Source organism: Peromyscus californicus, unplaced genomic scaffold (assembly GCF_007827085.1).
Source record: "Peromyscus californicus insignis strain IS unplaced genomic scaffold, ASM782708v3 Scaffold_16__1_contigs__length_79575227, whole genome shotgun sequence".
Lineage (NCBI taxonomy): Eukaryota > Metazoa > Chordata > Mammalia > Rodentia > Cricetidae > Peromyscus > Peromyscus californicus.
The window spans coordinates 28,451,326-28,465,197 of NW_026294458.1; the positions used below are offsets into that span (position 1 = coordinate 28,451,326).

The 13,872-nt window shown below is 50.0% G+C and overlaps 1 protein-coding gene across 6 annotated transcripts in view; it reads right to left on the minus strand.

Annotated features, from left to right (window-relative positions):
• Boc (BOC cell adhesion associated, oncogene regulated) overlaps positions 1-13,872 on the minus strand; it is a 76,564-nt gene that overhangs the window by 12,141 nt on the left and 50,551 nt on the right. For all 6 annotated transcript variants that reach the window (XM_052740787.1, XM_052740782.1, XM_052740784.1 and 3 more), the window contains 5 exons: positions 8,884-9,030; positions 6,855-6,998; positions 5,212-5,505; positions 4,583-4,855; positions 785-1,089 (listed from right to left, as the gene is read on the minus strand). In XM_052740787.1, the coding sequence (XP_052596747.1) occupies positions 785-1,089; positions 4,583-4,855; positions 5,212-5,505; positions 6,855-6,998; positions 8,884-9,030 (1,163 nt within the window). The remainder of the gene's footprint in view (positions 1-784; positions 1,090-4,582; positions 4,856-5,211; positions 5,506-6,854; positions 6,999-8,883; positions 9,031-13,872) is intronic.

The window sequence follows — 13,872 nt, forward strand, 5'->3', positions numbered from 1 at the left end:
AAACAGGGCAAATTTGTGGTGAGCAGAAATGTTTCATGAGGAATTTCATCTCGTCTTCCTTGTTCAACTTTGAAGGGGAGTGGCAGCCTGAAAGCCTTGGCCTGCCCTCACCGAAGTGTCCAGGACTATGGGGCTGGCACAGCTGTGTCTCCGCACCCTGTCATAGTCTAAAAGGCTCTCCCTGACAGCTCCTACAGTAGCTCCTGGACAGACTCCCTTTGTTGAGGGGAAACAGCTAAGGTCTCAGCATCACGATGTGTCATGAGCCCTAATGCCTGCTGGGTAAACTGGAGTTACCACAGTATCAGCCTACGGGGAGAACACTTGTTTCCTAAGATTTGCTTTCTTGGCTGGACAGACCATTTGCCCTGCTTAAGTCCCTGCAGGTACGTTTAAAAAAGAGCTTACTTTGGTTGGAAAAGAAATGGAAAGATCATTACCAAAATATGATGGGGGTAATCGGGGAGGCTGGTGTTGGTACGGGGGTGGGGGTGGGGGGCGCGGTGAGTTATCTCTGGACTTTGAGCTGGCATTAACTTCCAGGTAAACATACACCAAGCTTACGCCATGCAGGCAGAGGCCCTGTGTGGGCCTCTGAGACATCACCTGTCTGTATGGCCGCTAGCACTCCAGGAGGTGGTAGGGATGGACATTCGAAGAGACAGAAAAGCACAACTGTGGTGCATACTGGGTCTTAGCTTCAAGTCAGGAGACAGAGGGACTCACTTCAGCCTCACTAAGAGGAGGCTTGCAGGGAGAGGGTGGCCCAATGCCAGGGTCATACCTTACGATGTTTCACCACGTAGTACAGGATGGGTGCCTGGCTGCTGCCCTCGTGTCGAGGTCGCCAGATCAGCTCATATGAATCAGTCTTGGAGGTCCGGGGTGAGCTGAGGATGATGGGGGCCTCTGCGGGGGCGACTTGCTCCTCTCCCAGGCACTTCAGGGAAGTAGGTTGTCCTGATGTTGGAGGCTTAACAAGCCCTAGTTGCTCCCGCAGCGTCTGGTTAGGTCTGCTGGGTCTGGAGAGTGGCATGGGAGGTGTGGCAGCAATCGGCTTAGTATCTCTCCCGGGTCTCAGGGTCGTGTCTGAGGACCAAGCAGGAAAGAGAAGGGAAGGAGGAAGGTATTAGTGGCCCTGATCACCTGCCAGGGAGAAAACAGAAGAAAATCAGAGAAGACCTGAGACCACCATCAGCCCACCAGGCTCTGCAGAAGAGAAGGTTGGTACACTTGTCCCACCAGAAGGAAAAGAAAGCCTGTCCACTTGGACCAGGCCTCTGGCTGCTGTCGGGAGGCAGGAGACAGGCAGTGTCTGGGTGACCTGCTGCCTGCGTCGTCGGGGTGTGTATTGAGGGATGCTGAGGTTTATATTTAAATTTTTATTGCATTTTATTAAGTGTGTGTGTGTGTGTGTGTGTGTGTGTGTGTGTGTGTGTGTGTGTGTGCCACAGTGTGAGTATGGCAGTGAGAGGACAACTTTGGGGAGTTGGTTGTCCATGTGGGTCCTGGGGTTTGAACTCAGGTCTTCAGGCTTGGCAGGAAGCGCCTTTACCTGCTGAGCCATCTCATTGGCACAGATGTGACAGTTTAAAGGTCAAATGTCTCCTACAGGCTTGTGTCCTAAGTGATTGGTTCCCAGCTGATTGTGCCATTTGGGGGGAGGTGGGGCCTCTCTGGAGGAAGTAGGTCACTGTGGCATATTTTTGAAGGTTATCCTTCCCCAAGTCCCTTCCTCTCTGTTTACTACCAGCCATACAGTTTCTGTCACAATGTCATGAAGTTCGGCCTCACGATGGGCCCAGACTCAGTTTACCTAAGAGCTCTGCACCTAAAGCCTCTGAAACCCTGGACCAGCACAAATGATTCCTTCCCTTGGAGCTGTTCTCTCTTCCGAAGTTGTTTTGTCTGTTTCGATGCTGGAAAAAGTAATGGGCACAGAAAATCGGCACCAGAGAAGTGGGTTCGAGGCTGCAACTCAATGTGCCTCACGGTTCTTGTGCCTTTGGGTGCTGATTTACAGGAGGAATTTGTAGAGTGGACATGAGTGCTAAGGAAGCTCTAGGGTGCTGTCAGCAGAACTTAGTGGGGTTCTGGTGGGAGCCCAGAAGAGCAGGATGCTGATGGGGATGCCAGGGGAGACTGTCCTTAAGCTAGAACAAGATAGACTTAAGATAGACTTAAGAACTTCAGATAGATAGACAAGACAGAACAGGAACTCGGCTAGGAATTGGCCCGGAAGCCATGCATGTGACACGGTGGCAAAGACTTCTCAGAAAGCTAAGTTGGAAAGAAACAGACTAACGAGAGGAAATTACAAGGTGGTCCAGCATCCGGGCCACGCATGCTTATTGCTAGCTGGTTTTACAAGGCCTGTGGTGAGCGTTAGGAAGAAGAAGGATGCGAAAAGGATTTGAAAAATACACATTTGGCCATGGAGGTGGTTAAAGCTATCAGAGCCATTAAGAGGAAGCCACATACTTTGCACCAAGATGGTACAAAAGGCATCTTGAGAGCATGTCATGAAATGGCTGGACCCCACTCAGGGCAGCCTCAAGCGTGGAAAGGTTTTAAATCATTTGAAAGGCTCTGCTCTGAGGTGAGAATGCTGGGACACCCTGTTCACACAGGTCACTTAGGGAAGTGCTTCCCCGTCATTCATCCATCCAGGCATCCACTGACCACTGTGTTGTAGGTATGATCCAAATGGGACAGGTTACTGCTTGGGCAAACAAAGGACCTTAGTGCCATCCACAAGGCCCTAGTTGTGTAGAAATGCAGAGCGCAAGAGTTGTGAAGTCCTAGACACTTCCTCCCTGATTTTAAAGGAAGGCCTGAGAGACCAGGCAATGCACAGCAAGATCACAATACCTGTGGGGGGCCCTTGAGACAGTGGTGCATGCAGCTGTGGGGCCCAACAGAGTCCCAGGAAAGTTAGAGATACCCTCAAACACGGAATGCTTGCCAAGGAGAGCAACAGGTAATGCATGGAGCCAACCCAAGAGAGAGGCCAGGCGGGCTGCAAATGCCCAAGACTGCCGAGGCCCACATTCAGGTTGTCCTAGATACTGGGTATGGATTTTGCGTGACTTAAGGCTTGGCTTGCTGGGTTTTGGTCTTGCTGTGTTCCCGTCTCTTCTTTCTACACCATTCCATCCTTTTGAAATGTGTGTGGAAAGCATACAGCTGGTCTTTTATTCTGGAGTGGCTCGCAGCAAAGAGTTTGTCGTGAGTCCCAGAAGAGACTTTGAACTTGGATTTCTTTTAAGATTTATTTTTTATGTGTGTGTATGTGAACGTATGAGTTTTTGTTTTGTGTGTGTGTGTGTGTGTGTGTGTGTGTGTGCACTATGTGAGTGGAAAAGCCTCTGGAGGCCGGAAGAGGGAGTCACAGCCCCTGAACTAGAGTTACAGGCAGTTGTGAGCTACTTGACGTTGGTTCTGGGCACTGAACTCTAATCCTCCAGTTGACAAAGGGTGGACTGGTGATGGTCAATCTTGACTGTCAGCTTGGCTTGGTTGGGGAGCATGTAGCAGGTTAGCAAAGCACACCTCTGGGTTTAGAGATTAAGGTGTTTCCTGAGAGGATTAACAAAAGGGAAAAGCCCACCTCTAACATAGGCCCTGCCATTTTATAGGCCAGGGGAATAAAATGGAGGAAAAGATAAAGGCAGTGAGTGTAGCAGGCATTCTCTTGGTGTCTCCTGACTGTGAGTGGCTCTGCCCCACCATACCCTCCTTGCTATGAGAGACTGAAGCCAGGAGCCAGAAACCCCTTTCCTCCTTTGGAGTAGTTCTCCTAAAGTATCTGTCCCAGTGATGAACAATGAACATACACGAATTATCTCAGTTTGCTCAGGAGGCCCCGGGACCTTGGTTCTCCTTTCTATGTTGGACTGGGGACATGTCCTTTTACCATGAAACTTTAACACTGACACACAGTGACAGTCTTTTCCTTCTCCACTGAGGTGACAGGAGACATGGATTCAATTGGGAATGCTCTCTGAGAATCTAGAAGCCAAGAGCAGCGTGGTGACAATTCCCTCCACAGACTTTTCCAGCCTGAGTCTCAGCCCCACTTGCCCGCCCCACCCCACCATAGGATGTTGGCACTTGATAATGATGATGCCACACTGTATCATCCACTGCAGTTTTCTCTCAGATTCTTTCCATGGTTTCATCTCCTTTATAGGAAGCTTTTTTAATAGAGGGGGGTCTTTCTCATGTTCTGCATTCTCTACCTCACCTGATCCATGCTGAATGCAATAGGTGCCCAGTCAGTAGAAGGGCCAATTGGAATGACTCAAACTAAAAAGAAAGGCCTTACTTTCCCTTGTTTTAAAGCCCTGGTTGTTAAGCTTGATTCGACATAGTTATGGAAGCCCACGTACTTGGAAAATGAATTCATTTTTTAAAATTCCACCAAATAGGTCACATTCACTATTGCAAATTTACACACTTATTAGTAAGGGAGTGTGATTTTGAACTTGCAACTAAAAGTCACTAGGTTGGATTTTGTTTGAGAAAAGGACTGTATGCCCGCTCAGCTGGCATTTCTGACCTCTGGGCTGCTTGCACTCACCTGGCCGGGCAGTTCTCAGGTGGACCACAGCGTGGGCACTCCCAACTTCATTCTCAGCCATGCACTGGTACACGCCTTCGTCCTCCGGCCCCACGCTGACCACACGCAGGGCTCTGCGAGACAGCCGGAGGCGCTGGCTGGAGGTGAGGGGCACGGCATTCCTCAGCCACAGCACAGAGGGCGGGGGGTTTCCACGGACCTCACAGGTGAGCTTTGCACTCTGGCCCCATGGGATGACCAGCTGGGACAGCTCCACAGTGACCTCAGGGGGTTCTGTGGAGAAAACAGAACAGAATGAGAAGGGCTGCATTTTCCCATCCCTAAGACCACATAGACCGGAATAAGACATTGCCTTTGAGTGGCTTCCTCTTCCTTGACTGTTGGACTCTTCCTATGAGAGGAGAGGGAGGTAGGGGGAGAGGAAATGTCTAGGTGACTAAAGAACACACCAGGATCCAGGGCCCTAGCCCTGAGACCTAAGAGTCTCTGCCTCTCCAATGTGCTTCTCCACTTACCAGCTCTGCGGTCTTTCACAACATGACCCTCTCTGAGCTAGGTTACACGCTTCTAGAACGGCCAGGAAAGTCAGAGGGAAGATTAAAGAGGGGGACGTCCACCGAGGTGCTCACCAAAGACCTGGACGTTGTAGAGGATGACAGCTCCATCGGATTCTCCAACCCCGTTGTTGGCCATACAGCGGTAGGTGCCTGAGTCCTCTTCGCTGGTAGCGTCGATAAGCAAGTTGCTCAGCAGGAAGCGAGTCTTGTTGTAGCCGGCGACGCTGGACCCGTCCTTGGCCCACGTAACTTGAGGTGGCGGGATCCCACTGGCCACACATTCCAGGATGAGACTCTGGCCTTTGGTGACGATGACGGTCTGGGCTTCCAGCGGGTAAATGATGCGGGCAGCCTCGGCGGTGGACCCTGGGGAAGGGAGGAGGGATGGGACACACGGAGTAAGACGTGAGCGTCCTCTAGCCTGTCTCTGATGGCCTAGCCCCAGAAGAGAGCATGGACGACTCCCCTGAGGCTCACGGCACAGCTAGTGCCATGCCACCTGTCAGGGACAAGGTCTTCCTCCTACAGAGAATGTAACTTAAGCTTTTAACTACAGGTTCTTACAGAGGAACAAGAGAAATGAACTGAACGGCACGGGCAGTTATGTCCTGCTTGACTTCAGGCAGTGCACCCTGAGTCTGAGGACGAAGTGAGAGCCGGATCTGCTAGACCCTCACCTAGACTTCAGCATCCAAGTCGGGGTGTCCCTTACAGGATGAGAAACCCACTAAGCTGAGTGGGAGCCACGGTTTAAAATCATACATTTCTTACGCTGCAAGGTCCCCAAACACAAAACGGTGACCTTGTCAGGTGCTCGCTAGAGAAAGCAGCCATCTCCCCCAATGCTGGGGAGAAAGAGCACAGAACAGCTGAAAGGTAGTGTGCTGTTATCCTGGGAGGGGGGTGTTCCCTGCAGAGTCTGCCCCAGGACTTCATATCATGGGCCAGCCAGTGGCAGCTCTGGTTTTTATAACCCTTGAAACACAGACTCTTTTTCTTTTTCTTTCGTTCTTTCTTTTTTTTCTGTTTTTTTTTTTTTTTTTTTTTTTTTTTTTTTGGTTTTTCGAGACAGGGTTTCTCTGGGTAGCTTTGCGCCTTTCCTGGAACTCGCTTTGGAGACCAGGCTGGCCTCGAACTCACAGAGATCCGCCTGGCTCTGCCTCCCGAGTGCTGGGATTAAAGGCGTGCACCACCACCGCCCGGCAGACTCTTTTTCTCCATAGGAAGATAAAGGGGAAAAAGTTTTAGCGCCCATAGCTTTGGGAGAAAATCCCCTCTGGTGCTCTGCATTAGCCCAGCGAGTACTTGGGGAACCTTAAGAGGCTGCTCAGAGGCGGTGAAGCGTGTTCACACATAAAAGGAGGAGCCTGTGGGGCCTCCTTGTATTGTCAGTAGAGGGACACACAGGGCACAGTTTAGGAGCAGAAGGCAGGCCCAGAGGCCGTCCACAAGGGGTCACTTGCATGAAGCCACTGTGCTCGACATTCCCACCCAGCAAACCCATTCCTCTTGCAAAGCAACAAGGTAAAGGAGTTGCCCTCTACAGCAATGAGCTGTGATAGCGAGCAAGGCTGGGGTGCTGCCACCCCTCTACATCTAGGCTTACTGACCCTGAACTTGGTCTGGGGTATCCCAAGATCCCCCCTTCTCTCCTTCCAGGTTTGCTGGCCCTTATCCATAATACCCCATCATTGACAAGCGAGTCTGGTCCTTACGGCGCACACGCAGCCTGTCACTGGAGCCGGAGGTTTTCACTTCCTGCGTCACTGGGTTGTAAGCGGCACACTTGTACATGCCCTCATCCTCCTGGCTGGCATTGACGATTTGGAGATTCCCTGATGGCATGATCAGGTAGTTGTCTGTGGAGAGGTTAGGGAAGAAGGGAGATGAGGTGAGTTTGGGCCCAGAATCTTACAGTCTGAAAGTCCCCTAAAGTTAAGGGGTCCCAGAGAGAATCAAACAAAGCCTGAAATGCAGTCCTCCACATAAAACTTAGTGCATGTGGGCAGGGTGCCAGCGTAAGGAACTAACTAGCCTACAGGCTCCCGAACTGCTTGGCTGAATGCCCTCGAGCTGGTCTGTGAGGATCATCTTACACTCGATAGAACAGATGCAGGGCTCAGGATCAACCTGGGCTTGAGTTCTGAATCTACAGGATACAGTGTGATCCTGAGAAGTTAATCAATATCTCAGATCCACTTATAAAAAGGCAGAATGTAATGGGACAGTGGTGGAGTACGTCTTTAATCCCAGCACCCTGGGAGGCAGAGGCAGGCGGATCTCTCAGTTCGAGGCTAGCTTATTCTACAGAGTGAGTTCCAGGGCAGCCAGGGCTATGCAGAGAAACCTTGTCTTGAAGGAAAAAAAAAAAAAAAAAAAGAAACAAAAGCAGAATGTATGCTGCTAAAATGCTCTTAAGATTGTAGCTCATGTCATGCAAATGGGGAAAAGATGAGTTTATGGAATTGACTTTAGCAATTCTTACCACTCTAAGCCACCTCACTATTGAATTTCTTCTACTGGAGGGAAATATTCTGACCCCTAGCCATTGTCCTCTCTGTGACAGCCACCGAAACCTCATCCTGTGATCCTGTGCATCACTGGCCTAGCAGGCTGTGTCTGCCCCTGGTCCAAGAGTGTCGTGGGTGGGGCCTGAAGCATGTGCTCAGGTTTGTTAGGCAGGAGGCAGATTCACAACTTCTGGACAGCGCAGCGACAGGGGTGGCCTTCAGTTTCCTGGCAGGCAGAGCACTGGCCATCAGTCAGTTCTGAGCTTTGTCCTAAGGGCCCCCCTTGGGAGTCAGGGTGTCACCAAGCTTGGTGCCTGCCTGCTGCTGGGCCACCCAGGTGTGAGCTGCTTAGGCAAATGCCAGATGGAGCAAGTCTTGCCCAGGACTTCTGCCAAGCCTCTGCTGGGGGGAACTGGGATTAGAACTCCTGTTGTCTCTCCTCTCCTTTCCGCTATTTCTGAGTGGTGGGACTAGGGTCTGTACATTTCAAAAGCGGCATTCTGTCTTTTCTGAGTTTCTTTTCTCTTCCTCCTAAGATTTCTATCACAAACATATATTCCTTTCATAAGCAAAGAAATCTATAATATGAAAGGTATGCATTTTGAGTTACAAGTTGACCTAACTTGGCCTTACATGTAAGTTTGTTGTCGGGGAGGCTGGTTTCCTCTTAATGGACACATGCCTCCTTGTTGGCACTGTGGACCAAACTGTGGCCTCCCCTAGGCCAGCCATCACATCCACTATGGTCTGAGCAGAAAGCTGTGAGAGCCGAGATTATTACGGTACCCGGGAAATGGGGGCAGCTGTGAGGTCCCACCAAAAGACCATGTAGGAGAAGATGCCCTCCCACCAGGGATTGCTGAAGCTCTGGGGACTCTAGGCTTGTTGGGCAGCTTTCCTCTACATGCCTGGTGGCCAGGCCTTGAACAGAGAGCATCTGGAGCCCGCCATGTGCTGAGTGCCTGATGAAATGGCAGCAGCCTGGCCACACCTTCCAGGGCCCCACAAGATGAGTTAAAGTCTGCAAGACAGGGCAGAGGAACTCCATCATGGAAACTGCCCCCTTGGCATCTTTTAGAGCCAATTGTCAGAGCAGAGGACAGCTGGCTAGCCTGAGTTTGGGGCTGTCATGTGATCCTGGGGACTCAGGGAGGTAGCAACAGCTGACGCAAATGAAAGCAGGCAGAAGTCAGTGCTCCTGGGCTTTGCCTTGGAGTTCCTGCTCTTTCCTTACCTCTAGAGGCCTCCAGCCACTCCTGTTTGACGCTGTACCGGACCTGGGCTTTTGGATGGCTCTCAGGCAGGTGGCAGGCAATGACGGCTGTGTTCCCCTCGTCCACTTCAATCACATGCTGCACATCTAACTTAAAGTCCTGGAGATCTGTGGGGAGAAAGGACGGTTCCGATTAGACCCAGACGGAGAGCGTCAGTGTGGCATCCCAAGGGTGGATTGCTGCTGGAAATCACAATAAGCAGCTTCAGAACCCACTCTGGACCGTAAGTGGATGATGAGATGTTTCTTGGCTTCTGGTGGTACATAGAGTTTTATAAGAATGGAATGCACAGCCTCATCATTGTATGGAGTGAAACTTGGAGTGTCTATAAATGTATGTTTGGGGAGGCACAGGGAATCATGCTAGGAGGTGACCACAACAGTTTCTTCTGTGACACTAAGAGTGAGGTGGTCCTACTCTGCTGTCCTGGATATGGGTCATGCCCAGGGCACAAATGTCCAAGCACAACTGTCAGAAGGCTCTGAGAATGGAGAGTGAAGAGAAAAATGAGAAGAAATGTTGATGTTTTCCTCCAGGTCCGTCAAGAACAGCCTCCCAGGTTCTCACACATTCACAGTGAAAAGTGACTCCGTTACCAACCATGGTCATAGCCAAGATGCCGCTGCCCAGAATCTACAGTCACTAATGACTAAGCCTCTCTGATAGGTGATAGGTGGGGCTCTGTGGATGCCCTAATGATACTCCTAGGTGACAAGGGATCTCCCAAGACACTAGGACACCTCAGGTGGCATCCCAATGTGGAATCTGAAGTGAGCTAAGGGTCCTGACACAAGGCTTCAGCGTCCTCTGGCATCCCGTGGCCATTTCTTCTGTGTAGGCTTTGTGGGAGGACCGGGTCTAAACTAGGAGAGAACGGAGACCCATCTGGAGCAAGAGCAGAGTGTTTCCCAAACAGTTCATGTGTCTAAAAAACAAATTTCTTTGCATGGGCCAAATCACTGATGCTGTTGAAAAGCTGGAGCATTTCTACAACAAAAGCACATTCTGAACAGGAAGCTGGGTTTTCAGGATTGTAGAGGGAATCTATTTTAAGAGAAGGAATAAAGCTAACAGAACACAAAGAAAGGGCTAAAATATTTTACCCAGACACTCTTTTCAGTGTGGTACCAAAGAAGCCATGGAGGCCCCCTCTCAGAGTGCAGATAATTCCCAAACTCTGCTCAGTCTCTAAGCCTTGGGCTTCCTGAAATTTCTCTGCAAGACTCTACCTGCTTGCAATGTATTCCCATGGACCACTCAGAAAAGGAAAGCCGAGTAGGCAGAAAGAAGATTTCTCACAAAACATGAGAAATAACTGCCACAAATAAACTATAGTCACCACAGGGAGAACTGGTGACCAAGTTATTGGCAAGGTCAAGGAGGCTGCCTACTTAGTAGAAGCTGTCAGTCAGGCCACGGTAGGGAAGAAAGCCCACTGTTTGCTTTTTGTTTGTTTGTTTATTTGGTTGTGTTTTTCATTGGTTTTTTGGTTGTTTATGAAAAGATCATTATCCCTTTCATTTCAGCGTTAAACCACTCACTCTTCAAGGACAGGGGCCAAGGTTTGTTCATATATGTCCTCTGAACCTGACTTGGGTCTTGACCCCCACTGACAGTCAATGGTCAATGAATTAATATCATGGGAACCAAGCTTCACAAGTTAGATGCCCATTTATATTGCCTACGAACCCAAATTCTCCCACAAAGCTTGGTTCATGTTGTGAGCTCAAGGACAAGGTAGGTCCTAACACAAATGTCCCTTGAGCATTTTACGTGTGGCAAGGGTAGTTATTTTAGAAAAAGAATGTCTGGCACCTAGGAGGTCAGAAGAGGGCATCCAATCCCCTTGAATTAGTTACAGACAGTTGTGAGTTGCTATGTAGGGACTGGGAATTGAACCCAGGTCCTCCGGAAGAGCAACCAGTGCTCTTAACTGCTAAACCACCTTAAATCCTTAACCCCATGTGAACGAAGGATTTTCATTTTGCACTGGGGCCTGGCTGAGCCTCTTGGTTAAGATGATGAATGAGTTTGCATCTGAACACTGGTAATGGCACTCCTTTAAAAGAGATTCACTGAAAACAGGCAAAGGCCCTAATCCTCCTTCAGGGTAGAGAGTCTCGTACCTGCCAAGTCAGGAAGCTCCCCACAAAGTGAGCTGTGAGCCACTGCACTTCAGAGGCATTTGGAAAATTCCCTAGGCACTGAGAAGCACTCTCCTCCATGGTCTAATAAATCTAAAGCTACCCCACCAAGCGTTGTTTTTTTTACAACCCCCCCCCCCCTTCTTTTACATCATCCCAAGGAAAATGGCCTGCAGCAAGAACATACTTAAACCGTGCAGATCATTTTGCAAGACAGATGTGCAACTGAAAGGAGCTTGGCACTCAAAAGCCGTCTCCATCATAATGGCCCCAGGCTCCTGCCTACTACAACTGAAGGCTCATCCAGGCACGGTTCTGCGTGCTCCACCAGGCACCCACCTCACCAACCCCATGCTAGAGCGCTGGGGCCTCCTTAAGCCCCCTCTTGGCTCTCACTGTACCCTCTGACAGCTGCTAGAGTAGAAACAGAAGGCTGTGCGTTCAGGGAGGCATGAAGCTGGGCACTGGTCAGCCAGGCAGCCCAACTTTCCCTTTGTTCTGATGCCAACATGTGCACAACAGCCCGTGTGGGCAGGGCCCTGGACACCTCATCTGGGTACCCCACTCCTCATAAGGGCTGACTGGCAGGCCAGGCTTCTTGGCTTCCAAACAAATAAACAACACTTTGGTCTTCGCTGCTGCCCCCTCCTTGGGCCTCCTAAGCTTAAGTCTTGAACTGCGGCTTCCATCACCCCCAGTTTGGCTGCTTCAGACAAATTCGAGTTTCACTGAGGGATCAAAGGCAGAGTAACGAAGTGACGGATGATGTATAAAAATCAGGGCCCCATATTCCTTGTGTTTCTGGGCAGGAAGGAGGCCAGAGATGGAGGAGACTCCGTGATCAGTAACACACTAGTCAGCTATCAGTAGGCACATGCAGAGGTATCCAGCTGGCTTCATATGAAGGGGAGCAGCCTGTTCCCAGGCCAAGGCTCTGCAAAGCAGTTTCCTGGCCCTCAACAATGCCTCACTGGGAATAAAGGGCAGGCCCTTCAGTTACAAATGGGGTTAACAGGCCTCTGTTGGCGGAAGGGTGGGTCAAGTTTCATGGGAAATGGCTTGAGAGGACACCTGTCCTTGCCTGTTGCCTGTGTGCTTGAGAAATGCATCGCAGGAATGTTTTCTCAGCTTTAATATTTTACCTTCCCTCACACCCTCCTTCTGTATCCGCTCTCCGCACATTCTTCCAGCTACTTCATTAAACTGTCCAGCAGACCTACTCATTTCTCAGATCTCCACAGGTCTAAAGCCCTGGTCTTTGGGGCCACCTCTGAGGTTACTAACATGCCTTATTGTCATAGTACTTTGTCTTTTCTGAGAAAGCTCACAGTATTTTGGGCTCTTTACAGAGCCCTGCCCGGTTCCTTCCCCTGAAAAGCTCAGATTCCGAAGGGAAACTGAAAATTCCAACATGTAGGTTCTGCGAGATGCCTAGGTTTCTCCAAATGCACAATGTGTATGCGGTGTGTTCTATACTTCCTCTTTCCACTTAATGGGAATGTCAGGCCCAAATTCTCTTGGCCATGGAAAAAACAAGAAAGCATATGAAGGATATTTACAAGCATTTCCTTGTTGTTGAGGTACATATGTGAAAAGCACATATGGGCACATTTGGTCTTGAGTCCATTTGAACTTTTTAACCACTTTCTAGTCTCCAAATCGCTCTGCCCTTAATAAGAAGCTAGTAATAGTAAGTAGAACAAGCTGGATGGTGGTGGCTCACACCTTTAATCCCAGAACTTGGGAGGCAGAGGCAGGGAGATCTCTCTGAGTTAACGGCCAGCCTGGTCTTCAGAGCAAATTCCAGGACAACCACGGTTGCACAGAGAAATGCTGTCTCAAAAAACCAAAATAATAAAATGATAATAATAATAATAATTAGAACTATGAACTAAATTACAAAATTGGAGGAATATGTCTACGCATGCTCAGTATAAACTGTCAAATCTTAACTGAAGGCTTACTTCCTCATTTTCAGAGTGCTCCCAGAGTGCCTGGGGTCTCAGCTCCATGTTCCTAATATAACCCAAACCCCAACTTTCCAAGAGGTTCTTCACTAGGTCTTCTCCCTGAACACCCTGCTTGTGGTGGTAAATCAAAGCTCTTTCTGTTCGGGCAGAAAAGATGGCGCCTTTGCTGGGTGCTGTACGAGTCACCAACACCCCCACCTTTTGTGCGCCAGGCTGAGGACTCAAACAGTTTTGGTGTTCTGGCCATGCAGGTGTTTATCGCACATGGTCCTGTCCCATCGGACTCCCGCGTTCTCAGAGATCAGACGACAAGCCCGAACTTATCTGCTGGGGTCTGGATGGGATCCACCAGATTGTGGGCACCGCATGGGGCTCACTTGGCAAAGCTGCCGGGATACTTAGCAGCCTCAGGGCCATGGCCAAATTTCTGGGCTCACTGTTAATTCTATTCCCCAACTCTCATGGCCTCCAAGCCTCAACTTGCCCCTGTGGCAGCTTATTGTGTCTATGGCTGAGGTTACGGAGCTTGGGAAGAGCCTATGCCAATGGCACCACGACTCGGTGAGAGGCTGACCCCGTGGTCTTTCCCTGCACCTCAGTCACTCTGGACAAGGAAGTAAAGGTACTGAGTGCTTTCTCTGGCTGAATCCCTGGTTCACAGCTTTCACAGGAGGACTTGGGTATGGTAGCGAAGAAGGCAGAAGGTCCGGGGCATTGCCTCAGTAAGCGGCCTCCGGCAGTGTGGAGCTTGCTCTGTCGGTGGGCACAGAGTCACACACCGCATTCACTCCTTCGGTCATCTAAGATACCATTGCTTAGCTTCACCCGCGGATGA